The 25,901-nt window shown below is 38.8% G+C and overlaps 1 protein-coding gene across 4 annotated transcripts; it reads right to left on the reverse strand.

Annotated features, from left to right (window-relative positions):
* Positions 1–87: 87 nt before the first annotated feature.
* Positions 88–25,880, reverse strand: LOC139332824 (endophilin-B2-like). 4 transcript variants are annotated; one of them, XM_070964941.1, is made up of 12 exons: positions 25,732–25,880; positions 25,106–25,247; positions 22,671–22,682; positions 17,414–17,542; positions 14,702–14,835; positions 14,317–14,388; positions 11,977–12,039; positions 10,337–10,360; positions 9,616–9,705; positions 8,406–8,506; positions 4,870–5,071; positions 88–2,824 (listed from the first exon to the last, which is right to left on the reverse strand). In XM_070964941.1, exons 1-12 carry the CDS (start codon positions 25,792–25,794, stop codon positions 2,717–2,719), a joined length of 1,140 nt encoding a protein of 379 aa, XP_070821042.1. In that variant the 5' UTR covers positions 25,795–25,880; the 3' UTR covers positions 88–2,716. The 4 variants fall into 4 exon arrangements, with proteins under 4 accessions (XP_070821042.1, XP_070821040.1, XP_070821041.1 ...); XM_070964939.1 differs by having other exon boundaries at positions 14,296–14,388; XM_070964940.1 differs by lacking the exon at positions 22,671–22,682 and having other exon boundaries at positions 14,296–14,388.
* Between the last annotated feature and the right edge of the window lie 21 nt (positions 25,881–25,901).

Consider the following 25,901-nt stretch of genomic DNA (forward strand, 5'->3'; position numbering starts at 1 on the left):
AACTCTTAAGTGTATTCTGTAAGACAACAAAACAATGTAACCTTTGATTAGATTAATAGTAATTATGTGATTTAAATGTCCTTTGTTATATATGCTATTCACACTTCGGACTTCCACTAAACTGTCATAAACTCATTTTTACTAAATGTATCTGTAATCTGAGAGTTTCTTTCTGGAATTTTAACAGACTACAGTTGTGCAAGTGACAACCATCACGGCTAATTGTGATAGGCAGGAACACCTGCCAAACAAGCCACCACCTGTATGGGTCAATGTCTTCTGAATGGAACAATGACTCCAACCCCAACCACATTATTAAGTGATGAAGATGAAAAATGATTGATTTTGTCCCTTTGTGGTTGCATTTGGCAGTCACTGAAATCAAACAAATCTGACTTTTAGCAAATCCCATACAATTAATTTATTCAGCTTGATTAAGGAGCAGGCAGGCAACATGTATTTTGACAAAATAACAATACAAGATGAGGTACAACAAAAACACAACAGCATGAGTAAAAAAGCATTTCTGAAAAGAAACATTTTCCCCAAATTTGTGAAATGAGCACCAGAGAGCAGGATACATGATGTGGACTGCACACAAGAATTATCAGAGCCCATTCACACGCACGTGTCCCACTGACTGAACGTAAGAAAAAAAGGGTTCATTCACTACTTCTCTGACAGATTTTTACATGTTCAATGTGCTCATTTCACACAAAACTTGTGAGACTAGGCTGGTAAAAAACAAACAAAAAAAACTGACAGAGTGCATGCATGCACACATACTACTGTGAGAGAGCTCCAGATCTCACACAAACACATCACCGACATCATATACTCCCACACACACGCAGATGTCCAACAGGACAGGCCACTAGCTGTAGCACATGCAGCACTAAGACTGAACGCACTTTAAAGTATTAACATACAGTACAGTCATAGCAACAAAGAGGAACGCTGAAAATTCAAAACACACTCATGAGCAAACCAGTCACACAAACACATGTGATTAGGAGGTACAGTCTTGCATGCTGTATGTGGTGCACATCGAGTCTCTGAACATTTTGTTGTGAAGAGCATAATCTCTGGTTTGCAGAAGAAGCCTTAGGAGTTCATTCCCACCATCGTAAGGCAGTTAGGATGGGTGTTCATGTTTATTTGCTGCACAGGTGGTCATATTGTCCAAAGGAACATGTTCAGCAATGTGGAAAGGCATGACAGGCAAATAAATAAATAAATAAATAAATACATAAATGAGGAAAAGGCTAATCCAAGCAAGTGAATGACAATGACAATCAAGCAAAACTGTTGCTAGAAATGTTACTCCAACGGTCCACAAAATCTTATTGTCACTCAAAATAAAACAGGAATTACATTCAGTTAGCAGTTAAGGCAAGTCTGATTCCCAAGAGTTAAAGATGATCAAAAATCCATGAAAACTTTATTTGCGGTTCTATAATCACTGTCCTTCAGTGTAAGCAGTTTGTCATGTTTTGTTTCACAAAACAAACAAACAAACAAACAAACAAACAAACAAACAAACACACACACACACACACACACACACACACACACACACACACACACACACACACACACACACACACACACACACACACACACACACACACACACACACACACACACACACACACACACACACACACACACACACACACACACACACACACACGAAATGCTATTCTGTTCATGTCATATTGGAAGGAAGGAGAACAGAAGACATTTTTGCACTAGAAATAGGAAGCGGTCCCATCTTTAACCGTTTTTTATGGATCTAAAATAAACCAGGATGTGGCATGAATGGTTGGTAATTACTGGGAATCTCATACGTCAACATAACTATCCTTCTGTCATGCTATGGTCACGATGATCCCTTGTTTGTTGACCACATCTATTTTCACTTCTTCAGTGAGCAGTATCTGTCATACGCAGATGAACTCTACTTAATGGCTCAAGTGAAAGATAAGACTTGTCATCACGCCTGGAGACAGGACAATCAAGGAGGTGCTGTTATTGCATGCTTGTTTTATCTAAACTGCTGCTTCCTGAAGACAAACTCACCAAACACTGCTTCACTCCGAGACAAATCAGTGCAGCCTCATACTTCAAACCCTGATACATAATTAAAACAGAAATAACACAAAGTATGTCTGAACATCATGGTGAATCACAACTCTTGAATCTGTTTCCATCAGAGTTCAGCAAAAAAATGAATGACCAAAGGAAGCTTTAGGAGACAATAAAGACACATCTTTTCTGATTTAATGAACAACATAATTTGGCTGGAAATCCCTCTGAAGACTCACAGTTAGTCACTGCTTAACTTCATCCAACCATGGAAAGGTCCACTGGAGCCTTTGTCATGCACAACAATAAATAGGAAAAGAAAAAAGATATAATCGACAAAGAAATCTAAAAGGAATGTTAACCATCCCCTGTGGGGATTTTCCAAAATCATTGTAACAGTGTCTTAGTGTCACTGCTGTCAGTGTCATGTGAATATACTTTAGTGTGTTCTGAGAGGCACACAGACGAGTGTGCGTGTACTTAACATGTGTGCTAATGCGGACTGTGAAGGAGTGCTGCAGGTTACATGTTAGTGTTAGACTGTGAAATGAACTTCAGTCAATGACATATCCTCATGGCTTTAGTAGTACCCACTCACACACATGCATGCGTGCGTGCGTGTGTGTGTTTAGCTGAGCAGCTCCAGGTATGTGACAGGCACTTTTCCTTTTTGGTTTCCTCTCTCTCCAACCAGCCAGTCAGAGTCCATCCCCGGCACTGTGTAAACTGTGATAAGCTGTAACAAAGAAGACACGGACGTTTTTAGGCCCAATATACAAAAGAAAAGAACAGGAAACAGGAAAGACCGGTGACAAGCTGGCAGTAAGAGGTCTGAAGAGGTGGGGCCATCTGACGTTCTAAACATTACAATGCTCATGAAATCAAGCCATTTTTGATTCTATTCATGGTCTTCATTTTTTCAGAAATACCCATTAAATACATTCACATTCTGCAGTCATGTTTCTGCACAGTAGTCTTCATTGTGAGTGGTAGGATCTGACATTTCCACGCTGGATTCAAATGACCTACTCATGCACAAGGAATTCACATGAAACAACAGATGATATAATAGAGTGTTACTGTTTGTAATTTGATCTCAATGACATCAGCCTCACTGTTTGCTTACTCTCCTACAGTCTGTCAGTTGGATGAATTTACTGCTAATGCTCAACCAACATTTCCAACTGCTGCTGCTCCTTCACATTGAGTCTAATACAATCCTACAATGACTCGTCTCTTCATGAAGGCTACAATGTTCAGTTTTGGTTGAAACTGTTTCACAGAGGCATTGATTCAACTCGGATCATTTTGCAGGATGTGGATTGTGGTGTTTCTGTTATTGAGCCTACCCTCACGGGACAGGGTGGAAAAATTATAAGAAATAACAACAATATGAAGAAAACGCAATGCAACAGAATTCAAATGCAGATGCTTTAATACAGTGCACAAAGGCTCCATTTGCACTGAGGATGACAGTGATATGAATCATATCCTATGGCCTTCACAGTCACCAGACCTCCACCCAGTTGCACATCTATGGGAAATACTGGCCTTACAGTGCCTTCCACCAGCACCATCAAAACAGCAACTGAGGGAATGTGTCATGGAAGAAAGCTCTATTCTTCTCAACAAAGCACACGTTCTATCTGTCACTCTGGTTTTGGGCATGTTTGTTCATGTTCAGGGCCGGAGTAATAACCAGAGTCAGGGAAACTTCTGCTTTCAATTTCCCAATTATTCAGACACCAAACCCCCACAACACAGATCGTATACATCGATATAAAACAGGCAATGGAGACATGTGGCAACCAACCCAGAGCTGACATAAAGCAGCTTTTAAAAAAGGAGTGTTCTAGGGATTTAAGATAAAATCGCAGCATCACTCCAGTTCAATGCAGCTCTCGGCCCACGTTTTCTGTCACCACACATATTGTTGGTGTATCTGGACCCTAAAAATAATATTTCGTCTAATGTTATTGTCATTCCCATGTCCCTGTTTTTTCAGTGTGCATGCAAGTTTTTGGGGTGTTTTTTGCCTTTATTTGATTGTACAGCTGGAGAGAAACAGGACAGGGGGAAGAGACTGGATGCAGCAAAAAGACTCCAGGGCGGAATTCAAACCCTTGTTGCGGCACTAAGAACATAACAAGTACATGGGGTGTGTGCACTCCACCAGGTGTGCAATCAGGGCTTCCCACGCTAGTTTTTATTGTTTACACCTTAAGAACAACCTGAGAAGATAAAGTGAACAGTACAATGTGCTGTCTTTTACCAGATAGAACAACCACTCTGTTGGTCCACTGTCTGTCATACAGTGGTGCCTTCACGCTCAGTCACACCAATCTTTGGCTGCAGACAGAAACCAGCTGCAGAAAGCAAATTCACCAGACAGCAGACAAACTTCTCATTTTAGCTGCTCTAATCTGATGTTTGTCATTTTAATTGGTGGCAGAGACAGCAAGTTAAAAATGAGAAGCTGCTATATATATATGAACTCCATATCTCGTTGCTGATAAAAAACAGAGAAAAGTTTGAAAGGAGATTCATTAGTGCCGAAGCTGACAAATCTGAGTATTTTGCCAACCGGGTCCAAAATGGAACCACCTATCAGAAGCCATCCATCCCTTCATTTTCATTCCGGGGTATCTAGAGTTCCCAAGAAGTAAAACACTGCTAAAATAACCAGGTTTTCCTAAAGAAAAGACAGACTCCACTATCCACTACCAGTGGCCAACAGTCGTTATTCAATCTGCTAACTGCAGGTTGATGATGAAACCTCACCTCGTCAGCTAAAAGGGAGAGCTCACTGGAGTCAGCAGCATCATAATCGTAAAGGACTTTGGCCTTTCGGGTTCCTGTAGCTGGTGCCTGGACTTCCTCAATCTTAAGTGTGTCGGTCTCCACAGGGCTGCTGATGCCTTCTGATGCAGAGCCACCAGTGGCCATGGGGTGAGTGGAGTTCAGTGCAAAAGCATTGGGAAGTCTGAGGGAAAGCAGGCACATGTGAGGGTCAGAAAATACATTTAAAATAAAAGATAGAGAAATAACACAAAAAAGAGCAAAACAGTATCAGCACCCAACTGGAAAATGAGCATATCATGAATTACACATACGACACTGCAGACTCAAGACGTGATTTGGCATGTCTTAACAAAACTGATTCAAAGTCATTTGCATTTCATTTAATGAAGGTAAACACACTGAAAAACATACGCTCTGAAAACCCGTGTCCTGCTGTCTTCACACAGCTGCAGCGGCTAAATGACATGAAGAAGCTTTTCATTCTGTATAAAGCAGCTGTGGACAACAGAGAGTGTAAGAGTCACTCCTGCTTGAACCACATTAAACATTCAATATCTCAGCCATGCAGAAGCCTGGACAGGATCATGTGTTTGGTCTCGTGTGTGCATGTGTGTACATCTGTCCACAGCTAATCTCCACCCCAGAGCCTACTCTTTTTGTGCACATTTATGACTGCATGCTCAAGGACCTCTCATAGTTATGGTGATTCACAATTTTTGAAAAACCTGAGAATTATCAGATTTTGAATTTCTATTTTAACCAGTGCAGCTTTTTAAAATTTTTTTTTTTAGCCTTTACGGCACTGGTTTAGCCTCTTTTTATTAAACATCTCACATGGTGCTAATCATGTTAGCGAGATGCACATGCTCAGGTCACTCAGAGAAATAAGCGAGTGTAAGAAAAGTAATTTCATGTTGCATCTCATGCAAAAAATGACACACGTAGACTGTGTCAACAGAACCCATGATGAGGAATGGACAGACTGCTACATGTTCATTCTCGGCAGTTCAAAACCATTATGCCCCATGTGTTCCAACACTGTAGGGATTATGAAAAGTAGCACTGTAAAATGCCACTATGAGGTACATAAGAGGAATGTAAGAGCAGACATACAAGATGAATGTAACAGGAGACTTAGAAGAGGGCGTGGGGAGGGAAAGAAAGAGAAAAGGAGATGTTAGAACTGTTCAACTGTTTGAGACTTCCAAGATGTTAAATTGAGCTAATGAAAGAGAAGGAAAAGGGAACCTCAAGCTACACTTTTCCTTTCATTTTATTGTACTTCTATTTATTTCATTTGACAGTCAGTTGTAGACTACATACAGATGTTGATAACTACTAGGCTTCTACATATACACTCTGAATCTTACCATCCATGTTATGATGTTCCACATCTTTGCTTGAGGAAATTTTCTCTAACTGGACCTCTTTGAATTTTTAGTTTTATTGTCATTATTAATTTTCAGTTATTTTGATGCACATTTAAACAAATCCTCTGATTGGAGAGTTTAATTAAATTTGCTATGTTACATTTTAATATTCTTGTATTTCTGCACACTTCCTCCATTTAGTTTGCTCTTGTTGATAAAATCACCAAAGTGCCAGAAGACTGAAGTTGCACCAGACACACGAAGATCTGAGATGCACTAAAGAAACACTTCCAGTGTGCAGTATGTGCTGGGCATCAAACTACCACAGAGACAGGCAAAGCAAATTTCAAGGAAAAACCAAACTGTCGGAGCACTGATGGCGCTGCCTGTTCTGCTGCCACGAAAATAGTTCCCTTTAAACTGATGCATAACCTTTCAATTTGCTAATTTATATTCAATAAATATTTGGACAACAGGCAGTAGCACGGTGGCGCAGCAGGTAGTGCGCGTGCCTCACAGCAAGAAGGTCTACACTAAAACATCAAAACAACTACTGGATGGACTGCCATGGAATTTGGCATATTTGTACACATCAGGATGAATAGGAATATATTCAGTCTGTTAAATTTATCAGGTCAAAATGTTACTTTGTGCAGTCCTTGTCCAGGGAATGTAAAAATGTTGGAAAATCTCTGCTTCATACTAATTGTCTATTCTGTATTTGTTGCCATTAAACAATTGTTTGATACCATTGTATCAAACCATGATACCATTATTTCACTTACTGCTGGATTTATCCATATTTTTGTTGTTTCTGATTGTATTTAATCAACACTCCATGAAATCAATGGATAGTTACAGCAAGGTTCTTCAATACAAATTTGCAATGTGCAGTTTTATGCAGAGGAGCATTCAGCTTCTCTCCAACTTCACTACGTTTTAATCTAGTTTTGATGTTCCTTGGGTGTCTCACTCTCAAACTCATGTTTGTTTTATTTATTTTGTTGATCTACTATTATCTAGTTTATTATTTAGTTTAACATCATACACTATGTGTGGTCCCTAAAGAGTCAGAACTGTTGTTTAGCTTGTACCTCTATAGGCCATACTATCCAGCATCACAACATTAAAACAGTGACAGGCCACCACAAACTCCAACAGAATGTTTGTTTGTCCTTTCATTTCATTCTCTCTCCTATTTTCTTTAGAAGTTGAAACCCTCTCAGCTCAGCCTGCTTCATTCCAATGGTAACATCTAAAACTGGGGAGGCAGCTTTTGTTTTTTATGATCTTAGTTCCTGGAATACTTTGCTAGATTGCATTAGATGTGTGACCACTATCCAAAAGCAGATTGGAAACATAAATTGTCTCCTCTACATTTGATTAATTTTGATTGACTGATTTGATCAAGTGGGGCTGCACGGTGGAACAGCAGGTAGTGCGCGTGCCTCACAGCAACAAGGTTGTACTGAGCACTGACTGCCTCCTTCGTGGAGGGCTGAGAGCATTTTCCAGTTAACATCTAGTTATCATTATAGACTTTCAATGTTTTTGGGAGTCTGTTCACACTGATATAGACTACTAGAAATAACATTAATGTAGTAAGAAAGTGAAAATATTAAGCAATAACAGGCTAATTAGGCCGACATATTTTTTTCTATTTGAAAATTCAGGCCCACAGTGTCTGCTGAGGAAACTTCTGGCCCTTGGATAAATGTAGGTGCAGACCTCTTGCTGTCAACATTAATGGTGATCTACTGAGATGAAGAGCTGCAGTCAACAGATGTCTAGTGCTGTCTGGATTCACCCCGTTAACATGCCTTTTCAGTCCAGTAGAAAAGCTTTCAACCTGTGCCTGCATCATGGCTCTGGGTGAGGTTGTTCATGGTACATCCTGCTGTTCCCAAAAATATCCCAACATGGATATTTTGATTGTGAAAATACCTGCACTGCTGGAACTGATGTTCTAGAAATGCACAAACTGTAGCACAAACTTTATGCATTGTTGGTAAATATATTCTGGATCAATCAAATTTTTCAGGATGATTAATCCATATTTAAGTAATTATTAACATGCTTAAGTGAAAGGGTAACGGCAGACATAAAGCTTGTGTACTGAAAGACCTACATCCACCTGACGCTCACCTTCCCAGCTCCTTCTGCAGTTCTTGCATGTGGACATGACACCGTTTATAATAAGCTGCTTGGGCCTCCACAAACTCATGGAGGCATCGCAAGTGGTTCACCTGCAGATAAGAAACAACAAAACAGTAACTCCTCAAGAAGGCCACATTTCTAATAAAGTACTCAGATCCTTCACTTAAGTAAATGTAGCAATGCCACACTATACTACATCGTGGGATTATTATCACTGATGCTGTAATGTGTAAGTAGCCTATTACTGTTGTATTTGGTGGATAAATTTGAACTATTCTATATACTGCTGGGCAGTTTAATCCCCAATCTGACAAAGAGAGTTCTATATATAAATTAGGTCCTAAAAACATTATTTTCTTAAAACAAAAGTTTTAGTGCAGTAAGAATATAGTATTCAACAGTTCTTATTTGAAATCAAAGTATGTAAAAAAAAAAAAAAAAAAAAAAAAAAAAAAAACACTAAAAAAGAAGAGCCTGCAGGTTGACAAAACTGAGACAACTTGAAGAAATTACAAAAAATGTAACTTGGAGCTGCATTGAGAATAAGTTGGTATATTACTGCTCCTTTATTTCAAGAAAATATGATTTGAAGGGCTCAATTACAGACTAGAATGACTTAACATTTGAGATTCTGTGCAATAAACAATATGTGTAAACCCTTTTCTGCCTCTGAACATTTGGTTCAATATCACTCAGATCCATTGTGGAATTGAAATATTAAATTCAAAAGAATTACCCTGCTGAAGAGCCCAGGATTATGGCTTTAATGAAAAAGGTTCAAGAATAATAATTGGAATTGGAATTGGAATTGTAGAATGGTAACCATTGTAATTCGGGTGTGTGTGGTTTTATTTTCACTGGATTTTTATGTCCTCATACAATCATCTAAAAATTGCTGTGTTTACTGCACGCAGTATAAGAGCTCTACAGAGTGTTTGATCTGGTTTTTGTCATTGATTTTTATTCAAAATCAATACTGACAACTTTTCAGATTTAAATGAAAATAACACTGACAATAATTAACAATATATACTGGTGTGTTAACCTTGCAATTTAACTTCATTTTACATTATTCAATCTGCATTACTTACTAAACTATGCTTCAACTAAATATCATTGAATCCACAAAATTTATAAACTACCCGTTAATTTTACAGAGACACTGACAGAAGTGGTGGAGAGGGAATTGCTGACATACATGCGTACTGCTGATGCCCTCCAACAGCAGCCGTGTGACCTCTGCTTGGCGGTCAAACTCTGTCTGGGCCACTCGGAGTTCATGTTCAGCCTGAAACAGCAGGAAGAAAATGAGTGTCATATTTCTTTCATGTCCCTTGGGATGTTTGCTGTATCAAAAGTCCAGATTTGAATCTGGAAACATGTTTAAAGGTAACTGGAACTAAATATACTAACTGGAAATAAATATGAAAAGCTGTTAATAATATAAAAACAATGATTTCATCACCTTATGGCTCAGGCATGAACCCATGTGGGTGTGTTCATGCCCCAGAACCCTCAGAAGACACACATTTGATGCAATTTATATCAAGGAGCATTCATAAGGGAAGATTGTAGTTGTTTCATATGACTGGATTGTTTGTAGGGGTGGGAGTAAAGTCTGATAGGTTACCTGTTCTGGATCCATACAGTGGGAACCAAAGCCTCAACATTCTTCAAACAAAGTGCTGTTCATATCATCTATCAATCTCTGAAACCCCCTTAGGTACGATATAAGTGCTTGCTCATGAGGGAATTGTTGGGTCTCTGTCGATAAGCGAGTTTGGCCTGTACCAACTCTATGTGGAAAGCGTCCTGAGACAACTTCTGTTGTAATTTGGCGCTATATAAATGGCCACTGATGCTTTAATTTTAGAGACCAGACAGTAGAATGAAGTTCACTACCACAGTGCCATACGTACTTTTTCCACTTCCTCAGTCCAGAGCTGGGAGGTCACAACACATGCAGCAAAAGAAGAAGAGAGAAACAGAAGTTATAACAAGGATATCCCAGACGGCTGTCACTAGTGTGACGCACAGCTAGTGCCTCATTACTCCAACAGTGACAGGCATAAAACATTTGTCCAGTGTGTTCTGATGGTTATGGTTTTGGTTAACTTATAATTTTAAAGATTATTATTTAATGTCTGTTCAGTCACTATCTGTTGCTGAATGAGTTAACACAATGGTGGTTGAGCCTTGACCCACTGCCAAACTAGTTGTGTTGTACTGTAGAAACTGTGTCAACTTTAAATAGTTTGTCCACTGGGCAAAATGCCCCGCTTAGTATATATCTTGGTCACAGAAAAAAGTCAAGATGTTTGTTTAAATGATGTTTTTATAAATAAAGAAAATACTAATATAAATTGCAAATATTGGTATAAACCCCAAAAATCCAATATTAATCTGGCTGTTGTCAAGACTGAAAAGACACAGGGACCATGGCACAGTCAGACGGCTGCTTCTAGAGGACTGCAGTATAGACAACTGTTCAGGACACACAGTGAAGCCAGGAAGACACGATTTAAGTTACTGACACAGGGTTTATGCAACTAAACTAAATACACCATTTTCCTTTAAAATCTCTTAAAGATCCCCAGAAGTACCAATAACAACAACAATAATCTTTAATAATAATAGTCTAACCAGAATAATCCTATTTCAGCCTAGCCCAGAACATCTTTCCACAGATTAACCTCACTGTGGGTATTATGTGTGCTGGGCACAGCCTGAAACTGAAAAAAAAAACAAAACACCCTGTTGTGGTGCTGTGGGGGTTAAGAAATGAAAAAAGAACAATAGCAACAAAAGAAGTTAGTTAAAAACATACTTAAGTGCTTTACCACAAAGAAATCACATTCACCAAGTGCCTCACATAGAAGTGACAATGAACAGAAAAACAGGGATCGAAAATCAGTTACAGTGTTTGATCTAATGGACACCGTAAGCCTGTAATACAATTTCATATGTGAATCTCATTTTTCTATGTGTCTGTTTTAGCACTATTTAAAGAATAACTTCACATTCTCTTGTTTATGCTGACCTCCAGGGGTTTAACTGCTCACCATGTGACAACACTGCTGAGTGTCGTTACCGGTGCGACAAAACACACTTCTGACCACACCCAACGCTCGCATTGAAACAGGTGAGTTAATGAGCAACATCCTTGTGGGCTATTAGACACTTGTTAACAACGGTATGCCAACATTCATCATGACTAAATAATACCAGAAATGACACAGAACTCTGGTATCCAACACTCAACATCATCATTAATCTTAGCAGATGGACACACCTCCTGACTAAACAGACCTATATCCAGTGACTGGTATGACACAATAGGGGAAAAATGGATGAAGGGCCTTTAAGAAACCTAATAAAAGGGGTTTCTGTCCCACCTTCTCCTGGTGACTCTTTCATAGCCAATCACCTCACATTAGAAACTTAAGTTTAAAAAGCACTGTTTCTGATCAAGAAGTGCACAGACCTGACATGGTTACGTTATTTTATGGGGTCACTGTACATGTCAACTTTTATTTAGTAAAGCAGAGCTGCTCCTTACCGCAGAGGCACTGGCAGAAAGCACATAGTTGCGGGGTCTGGTCTCCTGAAAATCTGGAGCCATCTACAGAAACAGGAAGGTTTAACATTCATACTATTGTGTACTCAATGTATACATGGCAACCACACTTCAGCATACATTATGCATCAAGAAATGCAGACAAAACAATCAGAAAAGACAGAAGAAGTGAATGATGGCGATCATGCTGAGCTACAGAACAGCACAGACTGTTGTGAAGCTGTCAATCTGTGCATTATAGTCAGTCATAATTCAGTTTTACCATTATATTAATACATCAGGTCATACATCAACATGATAATAGTGAATGACATCTATTAAAGTCACATTTATGTCAGCAATGTCTACCTCTAATATCAAGGTTCATACAGACAAAACACCTGACCTGAAGATTCATTATCGTTAAAATAGTTAAATACAAGTTTTGTAACTCATTCTTAATTGCAAAGGGCAGTTATGTGCCGCAGCCACCTGCAAAGATGGAAGAGGTGGTTGGAAATGAATAACTGTCAGCACATTTTTACATTAGGTGTGTCTCAACTCATAAAAGAAAGGTGTAGAGAGGTGATGCAACACAGCAGTATGTAAACATCCTCTCTAGCAACACCTCAGGTAGTGACTAATCGAATTCCCTGACCTGACTAATCCTCTGGAAATAGGCCGGTTGTTTCGTATTAAAAGCTTGAATGCTAGTCAGCAGTAGTTCATCATGCTCATGCTAACATGCATTCAGACTGCAAAAGTCTGACTTCAGTCAGCAAAATGCTGAATACTGAAAACAAAAGTTCTGATAAAAGTCAGACTTTTTTATTCTGTTAGGTGAGTGAAGCACAAACAAGACTCAAGAAAAGCAGAAGGGCTTTGAAAAGCACTTCAAGTCAGAGCGAAATGAGGAGCACCATCAATGAGGACCTCCTGTTTCAGACAATGACTTGATTTGTACTTGTGGTGCAAACAAAGTGTGCAAAGTGTTTTTTGTGCAGAATTCCAAATGATGAGAAAAGGACGTCTGACTTAAGTACAACATATTTGGGCCTATGAATGTCACAGCCACCTGCTGGCAAAACAATGTCATATTCTCAGTCTAAAGACTGCTGATGTCCAGGAGTGAGTGCCCGTTTCCAGAGAGGGAAAGAACGCAAGAACAACCAAGTAATTGTGCGAGTAAAGCCTTAATGCACAGAGCACTGTTGGATGTCCAATCATAGTCTGGATTTTATCACATAATCCTGCCATGTGTTCTGTCATTAACTACAGTGGCAATAATTGCGGAGGAAGGGAACCCATGATTTTTCAATGAAATAAATAGTTGAGTGAATTAAGTAGGGGTATGTGTGATCAAGCCTTTGCTCTGTGTTGGTTTTATGTGGCTGTTTGCTGCATGTCTCACTCTCAAGTTTTTGAGAATTGTTTGCATGTGCACCAGATTTCATTGTTTTTCACTTCAGCAGATTTTCTGGCACGTGTTAAAATGACACGATTAACAGAGTAATCTTTAAGTTAAGAAAGCTCTGAAAACACATTTCTATGAGAGGTACATTTGATAGATATTCAGGTAAATCATGCATGTCAAGCTGGGTGACATTTGTGAATTTCTGCTAATTCAGAATTCAAAAGTAAATCTTACTTAGATTGTCGCAAATATTAGCATGAAGTCAATGTTCAATAGAAATTTTCAATATATGAATAAATGAATTATCACAATCCCATAAAAACTGATTAACAATGATTATACTTCAAGCTTTTTTTGTTTTTGCTATTTAACAAGACATTAACTAAGTTGTGATGCAAGACCTACATGAAACATCTACTGCAAAACAAAAAAAACACTAGTTACTTGATCAGCTGTGTAACATAAGTGATCTTACCAGTCAAAGCCCACTATTCTGCTGAATGTGTACAATGGCTGGTGGTAAATTCCCATCATACTCTTACATATGCTGCAATTTTCAAGCTTTCTCAGCAGAGTAAATTTCAGGTGAAAGATGTTTTTTTTCACTCAGTTGCTTTGCTTTTTGGGTTTTTTTTTTTGAACCATTGGTTAATAGTTTCTTATCAACAATAACTGAATGGCACAGAAAATGTATTCAAAGCAAGTGAGACAGAAAAAACAACTTCATGTGTGGAAGTCTTTAAAAATGTCTTTAATACTCACTTCCCCCTCGCACTGCAAAGGTTATGAATATAAAGACAGTTAGTCATGGTTAATGCCAGCACCACCAATAGTTTCATTACATTACAATGATAATGGGAACGAGTGTGGGGATGGGGCTGTGGGTTGGGATGCACAGAAACACTCACAGCAGCCTTAGCCTCAGCCACCTTGGCCTTCTTCAGGCGTGTTTTACAAGCGTCCAGGTCAAGGCGAAGATTCTCCAGAAGACGTCGTTCTTTCTGATGTACATAAAATGACACAGTCAGGGAGCAACCACTCTAGCGATGCCGGCACAGTGTAATACAGGGCAATTAAAGCAGGCTGTATGGGGGCCATGGACAAACAGCCTCAGACATGCAGACAAGTGTCATACAAGTGAAACGCAACCATGATGACCTCTGGTGGTTAAGTTCACATTTTACTCTTTAACTATTGAAGATTTTCACTTGTGGGCTGCTGTAAACTGTCTAATTCAGTATTTAAACATGTTGTAGTTGATGTATTGTGACCACAGGTTTTCAAGAGAGAGAGGATGTGGTGTTTCAGACTCACTGAGATGGTCCTCCAGTCTCCTTCCAGAAAATTCCTGAGGGGGGTAAGAAAGCTGATGGCTGATGTCTGGATGAACTCCCTCTCTGCTGCTCCTAACCTCCTCTCACATTCCCCTACCTCTGTCAAAGTACTCCCTGCAAGAATACAGATTAGATCCATTCAGGACAAAGTTTCCCACACTCTTTCCAGACTGTGTCTTTTGAAGGTACAATTGTACTTCCTCTAGTCTCCACTTGCGCCTTGCTGTGAGCCTCTGAATCAGCTACCACACCTTAACTACTCCGTCTGGACTGATGTGCTACGAGCATCAAATGACCGTCCAAAAGTGTGTGTAACAGAATTCAAAGAGACTTTCCCTAAATTGGAAAAACAAAGAACCAGTGGTGGACAGTAACGGAGTAAATTTACTTGAGTGCTGTACTTAAGTACAGATTTTGAGAATTTGTACTTTACTTGATTACATTTTTAAGAAGGCTGGGAGGTACTCATTACTTTTAGTTTAGCTGTTGTTGTTGTTGTTGTTGTTTTCGTCTTAATTGTCCCCAATTGGCCACATACTATGTTCTTCAAAGAAGGGAACCAATCACAGTACCCACTCTCAACTGGGATCTACGTAAAAGCGGAAGTACGTCATCATGCACGCACAGCCAGCAATATAAAGACTTCCGTCTTCCAGCACGCTCCCTGTTTCAAAAAGGAGAGCATGTCCAAGGCGGGTACATTTACTGTCAATCAACAAAGGCTACAATAATCCGAAATATGCAATTTTCCTTTCTCTGAGCGTCTGAGAAACATCCTCCCTCAAATGTTCCTGCTGAAAATGAGTTTCTTTGTTGTTTCATAACTGTTGACTACTGTAACTGAGATTGCAGGAGATAACAGCACATTCTTACATTTACTCCCCATTCAGTTCTCATGCATGCTGTCATATAGTGATGCACAACAAACAAAAAATGTTGTTTAACAAAGGTGTTCAAAAATGAGTGACAATGGCTGTCCTTTTATGATGATGTGATTCATTACTATGTTTTTATAGGTCTTCATTAGGCTTTGTATAATGTTGTGGTTCTATGAGCAAGCAAAAGTGCAAACATTACAGCGATGCACTGATGTATAAAAATGTAAAAATGTTTTACTTGTACTTAAGTAATTTTTAAAGCACGTACTTTTGAATACTTGAGTATATTGAAAATCAATTACTTTTGCACTTTTACTTGAGTAATGTTTTGACTGAGATACTTTGACTTGTAGTGGAGTAATATTTGACCATTAGTATCTGTACTTTGACTCAAGTACTGGGGATGAGTACTTTGTCCACCACTGCAAAGAACCCATTACATACTGGAGAGTTGGGGATTATGTCTTTCCATTTATTGTACAACTGTTCAGAGTCTAAATTTATAATGGTCACTGTTTACTCACATCAATGTCAGTTATTTTAGATTTACAGATTTACAATAAATTTCACTATTCCAGACAAGTCCATTATTTATCAAGACCTATCTGAAGAGACTATATAAATCCAAATCATAATTAACCATACTAACCAAAAGCAACAGTCCACAGAATTCACTTAATCAACTGTTAAATTGCAGGGACTTGCTGTCAGGCCTTCCACTTGTCAGTGATCTGGTGGAACATATTGCTTCATGTGCTTGTGTAAATTCTGTGTTAATGTGGTGGGCAGTACAGGCCGAGAGTGCTGCGGTCACAGCTGTTCATGTCTAGTCATCTATGCGGCAGTGATGCTGCAGGTTCTCCTGGTCCGTGTCTGAAAGTTCTGTGCGAAAGTTATGCGCAACATAGAGCTTTCAAATTTCTCACAATTGAACAAAAAAAGTAGCTTAACGTACAAACTGGCTTTATCGTAACCTATTATTATTCACGCTGCTATCTGAACAATACGCATATAAATCCATCTGTGATTTCTTTTTATGGAGGCTAGACAAGGAGGCAAGACAGAAAAAAACTCCAATAAACATCTGTAAATAATACATCAAACAAAGCAAAAAAATAAAACAGAGTTAAATACAGAGAGTCAAATTACTTCATGTTAAGCAAAAACAAAGGGTTACCCACGTAACAAAGGGGAATAGTGATTGGAACACCACGACACACAATCACAGCTCATTAACATCGTTATCGGGTTGACTGAACATGCCGCTGCTCATACACACAGTGAGGTTAAACCTGTGCGAAGACGTTTTATTTTCCATCCCTGTTTTTATTTTCATTCAGTGCCGTTTTTATGTGAAGCACTCAGTGCAAGTGATAACTCTGTAAAGCACTTTGAGCAGCAATGATTGTATGAAAGCGGTATACAAGTAAAGTTTATTATTACTATTATTATTACTGGGACACTTGAATATAACAGAGCCATGTTTTTAGTAACACCTGTTTCTGCTACAAGCTTTATGTCACCAAATCTTTAAAATGGCAACACTGCAGATAAAATGAAAGATCATGGACACATGGCTCTTATGTATGCATACAAAGACAAACAATGTTGAGGACATAAAATGAATTAAGGACCTTCGATTGGCATATTGTACGCCCACAAACAATATGACCCAGACCACCTTGAGATGTGGTCAGGGTATGTCTTTTTCTGATCCATATACAGATCAGGTGTTAATGCAGGATGGATATCAGGTCATAATCTCACTTAAGTTTTGCCCCTGGAAGCTTGTTTTGAAGTGGTTGCATACTAACCATATGGAGTTCCAGGACCAAATTCCTTTGCTGCGTCCTGCATATATTGACCCAGCAGTTCTCCATTGGTAATTCTCGATGGAGCCTTCCTGTCCAACTTTTCATAGAGAAACTCCTCAATTCTGGCACCTGCAGAGAAAGTTGAGAACATTTTCATTTATGGCACGACTGGGAAACAATAAAGCACCTGAAACCTGAAAACTGTACCCAAAAATACCAACATGTCACCATGTGCCTCAGTGGTGTCGTGGCTTATCAGAGCCCAACTCTCCTCTTTGAAACATTTTAGCTTCTTGTAACTCCATTTACTGGTTTTATGGTTTATTTTATCACATGAAAAGTCAAGTCTGAGTCACTCAACAATCCCCACAGACAGCCCAGAAACTCTGATAAACATACTGAACATGACCAGCAAACAGGCTCAAATACAGGGTGGCTGGTGAACATATCAGACTCAGGCATCTAACAGACACCTAGTTATTTTTCTCAGGAGTCAATGGAGACAAAAGCAAAGGTTAAAGGAGGCTAACCTCACCAGGTGTATCTGCTGGATGTACAGTGAGGCTACTTTTTGCTCACATTAGCCAAAACAACTTTCTAAACTGATGATTTGTGGTAAAAGCGTTTTTAAACATATATATGTTTTTCAGCCACCCTGTGGGCAAACATCTCTGGCTAAAGTAGAAGTACCTGTACACTGTAAAAATACACCTTTAGACAATAATGTATTGCAGCTGGTACTGCTGCTAAGTCTCATTACAACACTGACTGCAAAAGGTTTGGATGCTGCGTGACATGCAAAGTTTCACATGGTGGTGAGCCTCAACCTGCCCTTGCCTTTCAATTTTTTGTTGCTCCTGCCCCAACTTGATTGATATGTGATGCTGGCATCACATTCTGAATAAGCATATAATTACAAAAATCAATTAAGTTATTGATGTAAAATTGCAAAAAGGATTTGCAAATCATCACATTGTTGTTGTTTTTTTTGTTTTGTTTTACACATCATCCAAACATTTTTGGAATAGGTGTAGATACTTTTTGTTTAGCAGGTTTAGCAACTTTATCTGTCAAAAACCTTAGAATGACATCTGTTGGCAAAGAATAAGTGGCTCAATTGCAGTGGAGTAAAAGTTTAAAAGTGCGCAAATCAGAAACACTCAAGTGAAAAACAAAGTACTGAAGTAGAATACTTGAGTAAATGTACATTCCACTTGTGCTCAAACTATGTTTTCTGAAATATCTGATGAAAACATCTTCCCTCACATTCCATGACCAATGGGTAGCCAATGAAAAATGCTTCAGAGCAGCAAAGAAATGTGAGACGGGGCTTTTCACAGAGATGCCCCCACAGGGAACTGTCACCAATAGAGGCTCATTTTGTTTTTCTAGAACATTTTCCATAGTTTTAATTCTGACTGACTCTCATGAACCCCTGGAGAGCCACTTCACAGTAAAAAGCGGGAACAAAGCCACTGTACAGTTATCAAGCAGCTGAAGATCATAGCTGGGCATCTGGCTGTGAACTGTCTGTACATTTCTCTCAGAAGCTGGTGGACCAAAACAAGGCTCAAAGGCCAGCAGGTATTAGACTTACATTAGACAAGTGCCAGTCAGAAACATGAACGAACCACCAAACAGCTACAACTGTTTTTCTAGTCCCCTAGTGGACAAATACATTAATACCACTGAAAGAAGCCTTAATCTAGACACCTTAATTTACAACTGGTCACATAAAATTAAATTCTCGTGTGACAAATTATGCCTCAATAGTTTTAATGCAAAATATAAAAAGTTGAAATTTCTTAGAAATCACATTTGAATTAAAGGACCAGCGTGGAAGATTTAGAGATCTACTGGCAGAATATGGAAGAAATGGTATGTAATATTAATCATTATGTTTTCATTAGTGGATTACTAGCTGAAAATAAGAATTCTTGTGTTTTTGTTCCCTTAGAATGAGCTCTTAATGTCTATAGAGGGAGTGGGTCTTCTTCTGTGGATACCACCATGTCGCCCCGCCATGTTTCTACAGGAGCCCAGCACAGACAAACCAGAGAGCGCCTCTCACATTTGTCACGAGTTTTGCAGCCACCACAGGTTCTCGCATATGCGTGGAAAGAGAGGGGTGAGGTGAGGGGTATTCAGTTGGTTGCAATGTGCAACCTCACCATTAGGTGTCACTAAGTCCAACACACTGGTCCTTCGACAGGTGGAAAAGTGCTTGTGTTTTCATTCATAGAATGCAGAGATGTTCACAACCAGGTATCTGATTCTGACCTCGGAACTGTAGTCCATTACTTGACAAAGGAACTAGTTAACCCAGTGTGAGCTGGTTGCTGAGTGGTGATTTTAGGATTCAGTGTGTGCACCCTTGTCTAAATGTAAGGGGTACATGACCAGTGGTAAGGGCGGTGGGTAATTCACACCACGTCTGTTATGTAGGATAAATCAATATCTTTAACGAGACATGTCTATAGACTTACAAAGCTACAATATATAGGAAACAGGTTTTCCACAAGTACACTATGCAGCAAATAGGTAGGAGCTTTTACAAAACTTTAGTTTTGCACGGTTTCAGGAGTATATCTCAAACACTATGACAATATAGAATGCATATTAAGAAAATTATATTTCTTACATTTCTCCTCTCTATTTAATAGCATTTATGTTTATTTTGTTACTGCTCAGTTTTCTTGTATAGTTATTTTTGAGTTTTAACTCTACAAGATGAATTCTACTGTTAATTGCACATTCATAAAAGGGTTGTGACATGATTTGACCAATTTGATGCAGGATTTGCTGAGACTTGAATGAATATAATGAAGATATTCAGTTAACAGCTCGATAACTGAAAAACTTTGTACATCAAGACAGCCTGCAACCTACGTGAGAGAAAATCCTCAATAAGAATTAAATATGGTTTACACACTCAACAAACACAGACATCACTACACACTGTCACAGACTGCTAAATAGAGAAGGAGTAATGAATGTAGTGGGAAGACTGTAAATGGTGAAAATGTTGGGAGCCAAATTCCCAAAGGTGCAGAAAGCTGAAATCCTGCCCGAACATACAGGATTTCAGTCTATCAGAAGGTTTTTTCATCTTTCTTGCTGAGGTGACATATGTTATGGTGGGGTGTTTCTGTCCATATTCTAAGCTAAACTTCTCTCTTCTTGCAATGAAGAAGAGGAATTTTAACAGTATTACTGTTGTAACAAACACTGATATTTCATTTTGAGCCCAGTTGCACTGCAGTGGTTCAATAATGATGAAGGGTCAACTATGCTTTTCTGGACTGGAAAACAAATTCAAAATTAAAGGGAACCTAGAGGGAAAAGTGCAACTGAATTGAAGTTTTACTCAATTATTTATTCTTCTTTTGGGGCAACAAAATCTTTCAAATGAAGCAGAAATATAGCAGAATATTAACACATTTTCACTGTACAGTGTAAGGTTTCCTGTAATATTTGAATGTTTTATACTACTTAACTAGGAGAGTCACTCTAATGCTGCTTGGATGAAGTGGAGCAAACATCAAGAGTGAAAAACAGGTTTGGAAATAAAAATGTGTAAACATGAATCCATTAGCATATTTTTACATTCATGAATTAGCAGAGGGGTTTTTTTTTTTAGAAACAAAATGGAGGATTTTTTTTACTATTGTAACCAATTAAAACTTAGTATTACAGTAATTATTAGTAAAGAGTGTAATTTTGTTTATTTATTCAGCTGAATGGGCAAAATCACAACTGCTGAGCCAGAACTAATTACAGAAAAAGAATGAAAGACAACACAGAAATCTGAAGGCCATGCACATAAATTTGGCCCTGCCCTAGTGACAGCGAGTCGAGGGAGGTGTCTCTCCACTGCAGACTGAGTGCTGCTCACCTGCCACTATCTGCCAGTGCCACGAGGAGGAGTTCAAAACAGCTCGCCTGGCTCTGTTCGGACATAGAGAACAGCCACGTAGCAGCACCTTTAAAGCTAACTAACATGTTATTTGTTGCCACTGTAGAGGTCAATTTATGGTATTTTACATCTGGTGTACTGTCCTTATAGAGTGCTAATTGTGATTCACTTTTTATTATTTCCAGCCTGCTGAAGACCCTGTGATCTCTGTGATCGGCCTCTTTAACAAGATACCATACTTTGAGGCTTTTAATACACCTTTTACCCTCTCTCTGTTTCAGACTGCTTTTTCATTTTCTGTGAGCATTGTTTTTTTATTTTCAAGGATACCTTAACGTTTGCTGGACTGAGTACTTTGACACCATTCTTCACTGCAATACTAAAATCACTGGAGTTCTCTTATTAATAGCAATACTGACATGTAAATGATAATAATCCATATTCTTTCTTTATGTTTACAATATGTCCTGATTGTCCATACATGATTGTCATTTCACTATGTTGGTCTGTTCTGTACACACAACATCTATTGCTTCCTGAGAGGGGGATCCATCTGTGAAATGGTTTTAGGGGAGTTTTTCCTGAATCTGATCTGAATCAAGGGTCTAAGGACAGATTGTCTGTATAGATTGTACAGTCTATTGAGGCAAATTTGCGATATAAATAAAATTTACTTGACTTAAGAAACCTGAATTTAATTTTCTATATTTTCATAAGGGATACTAGAGGTTTCATTGCATTTTTTAGTTTGTGGTTTCGACAATTATTACCCTAACAATCACTTGACTTTGAACTTGAAGCTTGATCTAAACTGTTCTCCTTGGGAGAGGAGTCTCTACTCTGTATATGGTGTTCAGGCCCCTCTTGGCCTGGATGTGACACTGACAAATGCTAAAAAGTGCACGAATCTGACAAACCAAACCAGGAATAGACACTATTATTGAATATGGACAGAGCACCCAAATATCACACCTTAGCTTTATAGCAAGATGAAAACAAGAAAAATTTAATGAAAAACAGCTTCCATACTGGAAAAAATACAAAAAAGGGGCAAAGGAATTTGGCTCTCACTGTAAACACCCATTTGGCTTTAATTATCATGAACCAACATACAGAATATGCTGACTCACAAGCTGTGAGCCAGAGTACGATCCACTCTATGTCCTGCTGGTCATGGTCAGCTTTGAAGTTACATTGAAGCTCTAAGTCTCTGAGGATTAAAATTTTAATTTGCAGCCAATTTTGATTTGGTCCTGTTAAAGTTCAGCAACTACTTCTGTGTACTGACCACTCAAAAGCTTTCCACAGCAGGGCACTGAAACAGGGAGGCAGAATACTCACCAGTGTGATCAACTGTTGCATGGAGAATCAAAAAGTCACACATTAGAGCTCCCTATCCTCCAGTACATCATTACATAACACTGTAAGCCTTAAATCATGCTAATATGCTACATTATGTACAAATTATTTGATCTCTTTGAATTGAGGTGCCATTGCAAATACGAAGACGAAAACGAAGACTGGTAGCTAGTAAACGTGGATATAAACAATGCATAATTTCAGATATTTAAAATTACCCCAGCAAATGTTTTATAGGGAAGGACATACAGTCATCACATTTGGTGAGACTGAATATAAACCTAACTTCAGTCTGTTGTCAAGAAAACGCAACATGTCACATTTAAACTCTGCTGCCAATGCCAGTGATGTTAGCAAATGTAACAAAATGAGATTATCTAGAGTGAAACATTTTACAGTTTGATGCAAAACCTCAAACAAGGCTGTTTACAGCACCTCAGTGTTGTGTATTTACAGTATACATAATGTTAATAGTCCTACAAGAAGAGCACTGGTCAGGTCACTGGTAAAAATGTAACTGAAGTTGAACAACTGCCAGTCAGTAGGATCCATTGATGTGGAGTAAATCACTCTCTTTTTTTTTACTTCTATAAAATGTGCATTGCAAAGAAAACACAGCCTGCACCAGGTAAATTTCAAATTTCAGATGTCAGAAAGTTAGTGAACAGGGAGACAGGAAGAAAATCCAAATTGTACCTAAATATGACACAAAAATAAGGTGGCTGTGATGAATTACATGATGGATGTTAGCAAAGTTGATTTTACAGAAATCATAAGATGAACTGAAACTACAGGTTGCCTAAACATAAGAAAACACTCCAAACTTGGTATAGTGTAAATACACTTTGCAATATGGTCAGAAGTAACACAGCATACACAAATTCTATTAATGGGTTAAAACATTCAGTGCCACTGGTGTTGTCCTTTCAACATTACTGTTTATGTTTTCACTAAAGTATTGACGTCTGTTATACTACTACTACTACTACTCCCACTACTTTTGTAGTGACTAAACTCTTTGAATGAACTAATCACACTGATGGCAAAGAAAACGTTTAGTGGGGTTCTGGGCAGTATACAGTTTTTGATACCATTAAAGCTTCCCCAGATATTCTCGTGGTGAACATTATTACCGAGCTGCCAATCGCTGGGCTACTGTGCACATCAACTGTGACTTTCCATCTTATGTTACATTAGAGCGTTTAACATGTTTTTATATTCATTTTGTGTCTACTTTTATGAGAAACACTCAGTGCATGCATTTTTTTCTGTTGTAAAGCATTTTGAGCTGCATTTCTTGAAAGGTCTTACTATTGTCACACAATGACAAAAATGTGGTACACGTTCCAGTCTCATTCTCTAAACAACATCGGAAATGGAGCAGTAAATGTTAAAAGCGAAGACAAACTTCAGTACAAGTACAGCAGGTATCCTGAGGTAGATAAAGAAGAGTGTGATAACATGACACGACTTCTCAGCTGTCTGTCAACCAAATGGACTGAAATCAACAACAATTTGTCAATGACTACAATCCAGTACAAATGATTGACATAGCATCCAGGAGGCTTATCAAATAAAATAAAAACGATAAATAGCAAAAAATGGCAGGAACGAAAACGGACATACAAATGTCTCTCACATACAACATCAGGCTAATCCATAAACCTATTCTACGCTTTTTACCAGAAAAAACAAGCATGTTTACTCTCAGGCTTCAGCAGGACACATCCAAGACTTATGTCTTTGCCTGCAGTGCTGAACACCTGCTCTGATGGTGAATTTGAGGCACACATGCGCACAAGTACTTCTGCGTTTGCCATGTTTTTTTTTTTTTCTAATTCTCCCTTCTGAGGAGAAACAGTCATGTGACACACAATAATAATCATTTGTAAAGAGTCAAATCTTTTTTGACAAACTACACTGTTTCCAAAAAGCTCTGTCATCACTTCCATAGCATCTTCACCCACACAGACAGTGGTGCTGGACAGATACTCTTCAGGCACTTATTGTGTATTTGTGCACATTGTGCGGCAGGATTTTTTTCATTACAGTAATGAAATAAGCACTGTTGCTATTTAAAATACCTCGGGATACCGAAGTACCACCCAACCTTGAAACATTCTTTAAGGTCCACTACCTATGACCATGGTTTCATCATTCCACAAAATGTTCTTTCATTTTTCCATCAGTGTGCCAAGTTTATCTTCAATTTATTTTGTATTAGTTCTTAATAAAATTAGTAACCTCCACTAATAGCATGTCATAAATGAGCAAGTCATTCCCTTATGTTGCTTTTTAATACCAGTCATCTATCTTGGAATTAGCAAATAAAAGCAGATTCGCGGGTAGTTCTGCCAGAGGAGAATATGTAGTCTAGAACACTCTCTGATTATGGGATTGCTATATTGATGTCATACTTGGGTTGGGCTGCAGCAGGACCTCAGTCTGTCTGTATATCTTCTCAGTCCAGTGTTTGGTGCAGTCTGCCCGGCTCATCAGGTTCTCGAAGTGAGCGTCCAGCTCAGTCTTCTCCGCCTGGCCCAACTTCTCCTCTGTGAACTGAGGCAGAGCACAAACTCTCAGCGGCGACCTACTGAAGCACAACCGTGAAGGCTGTTTCAGTGCCTGGGCTTCATGACCTGGGACACTCGTTTCTGTCCTCTCTCCTCTGACAGTACATGCATGTATTACGACTTGCTAATCAATTTTAGCTGAGTGCGTGATTATTTGGCGCTAGCGAATGCTAGGCTAGCTTTCCCTAAAAGACAGTAACATCTATCAACACTGCTAATAACAGCATTTGGCCAGCGTTGTTTAACTATAACAAAGACACTGCTGAATATCAAGCGATTATATCAACTTCCTGTGCTGTCATGCAGCGTTAACATTTGCTCGTCAATTCGATATTCTGCCAAGTCAGAAGCTGTAGGCTACCGTAACGTAACGTTATCTTATGTCAGTAACTTTACCAACAGCTGGCTGCCAAAGTGAAAGGAAGCAGCAGGCCAACCATGGCACTGTGCACGAGGACTTCTTTAGTTACCTGGACAGCTCGTGTGAAGAACAGTCCAGCACCGGAGGCTAATTTTTTCACGTTGAAATCCATTGCGAGCTTGTGGCGTTTACGTTACACTCTTAGCAGCCGAAAACTACTACCACTCTTCTATTTTTTCTTCTTCTTCTTCTTCTTCTTCTTCTTCTTCTTCTTCCCCT

The sequence above is a fragment of the Chaetodon trifascialis genome, chromosome 6, assembly GCF_039877785.1.
Source record: "Chaetodon trifascialis isolate fChaTrf1 chromosome 6, fChaTrf1.hap1, whole genome shotgun sequence".
Taxonomy (NCBI): Eukaryota; Metazoa; Chordata; class Actinopteri; order Chaetodontiformes; family Chaetodontidae; genus Chaetodon; species Chaetodon trifascialis.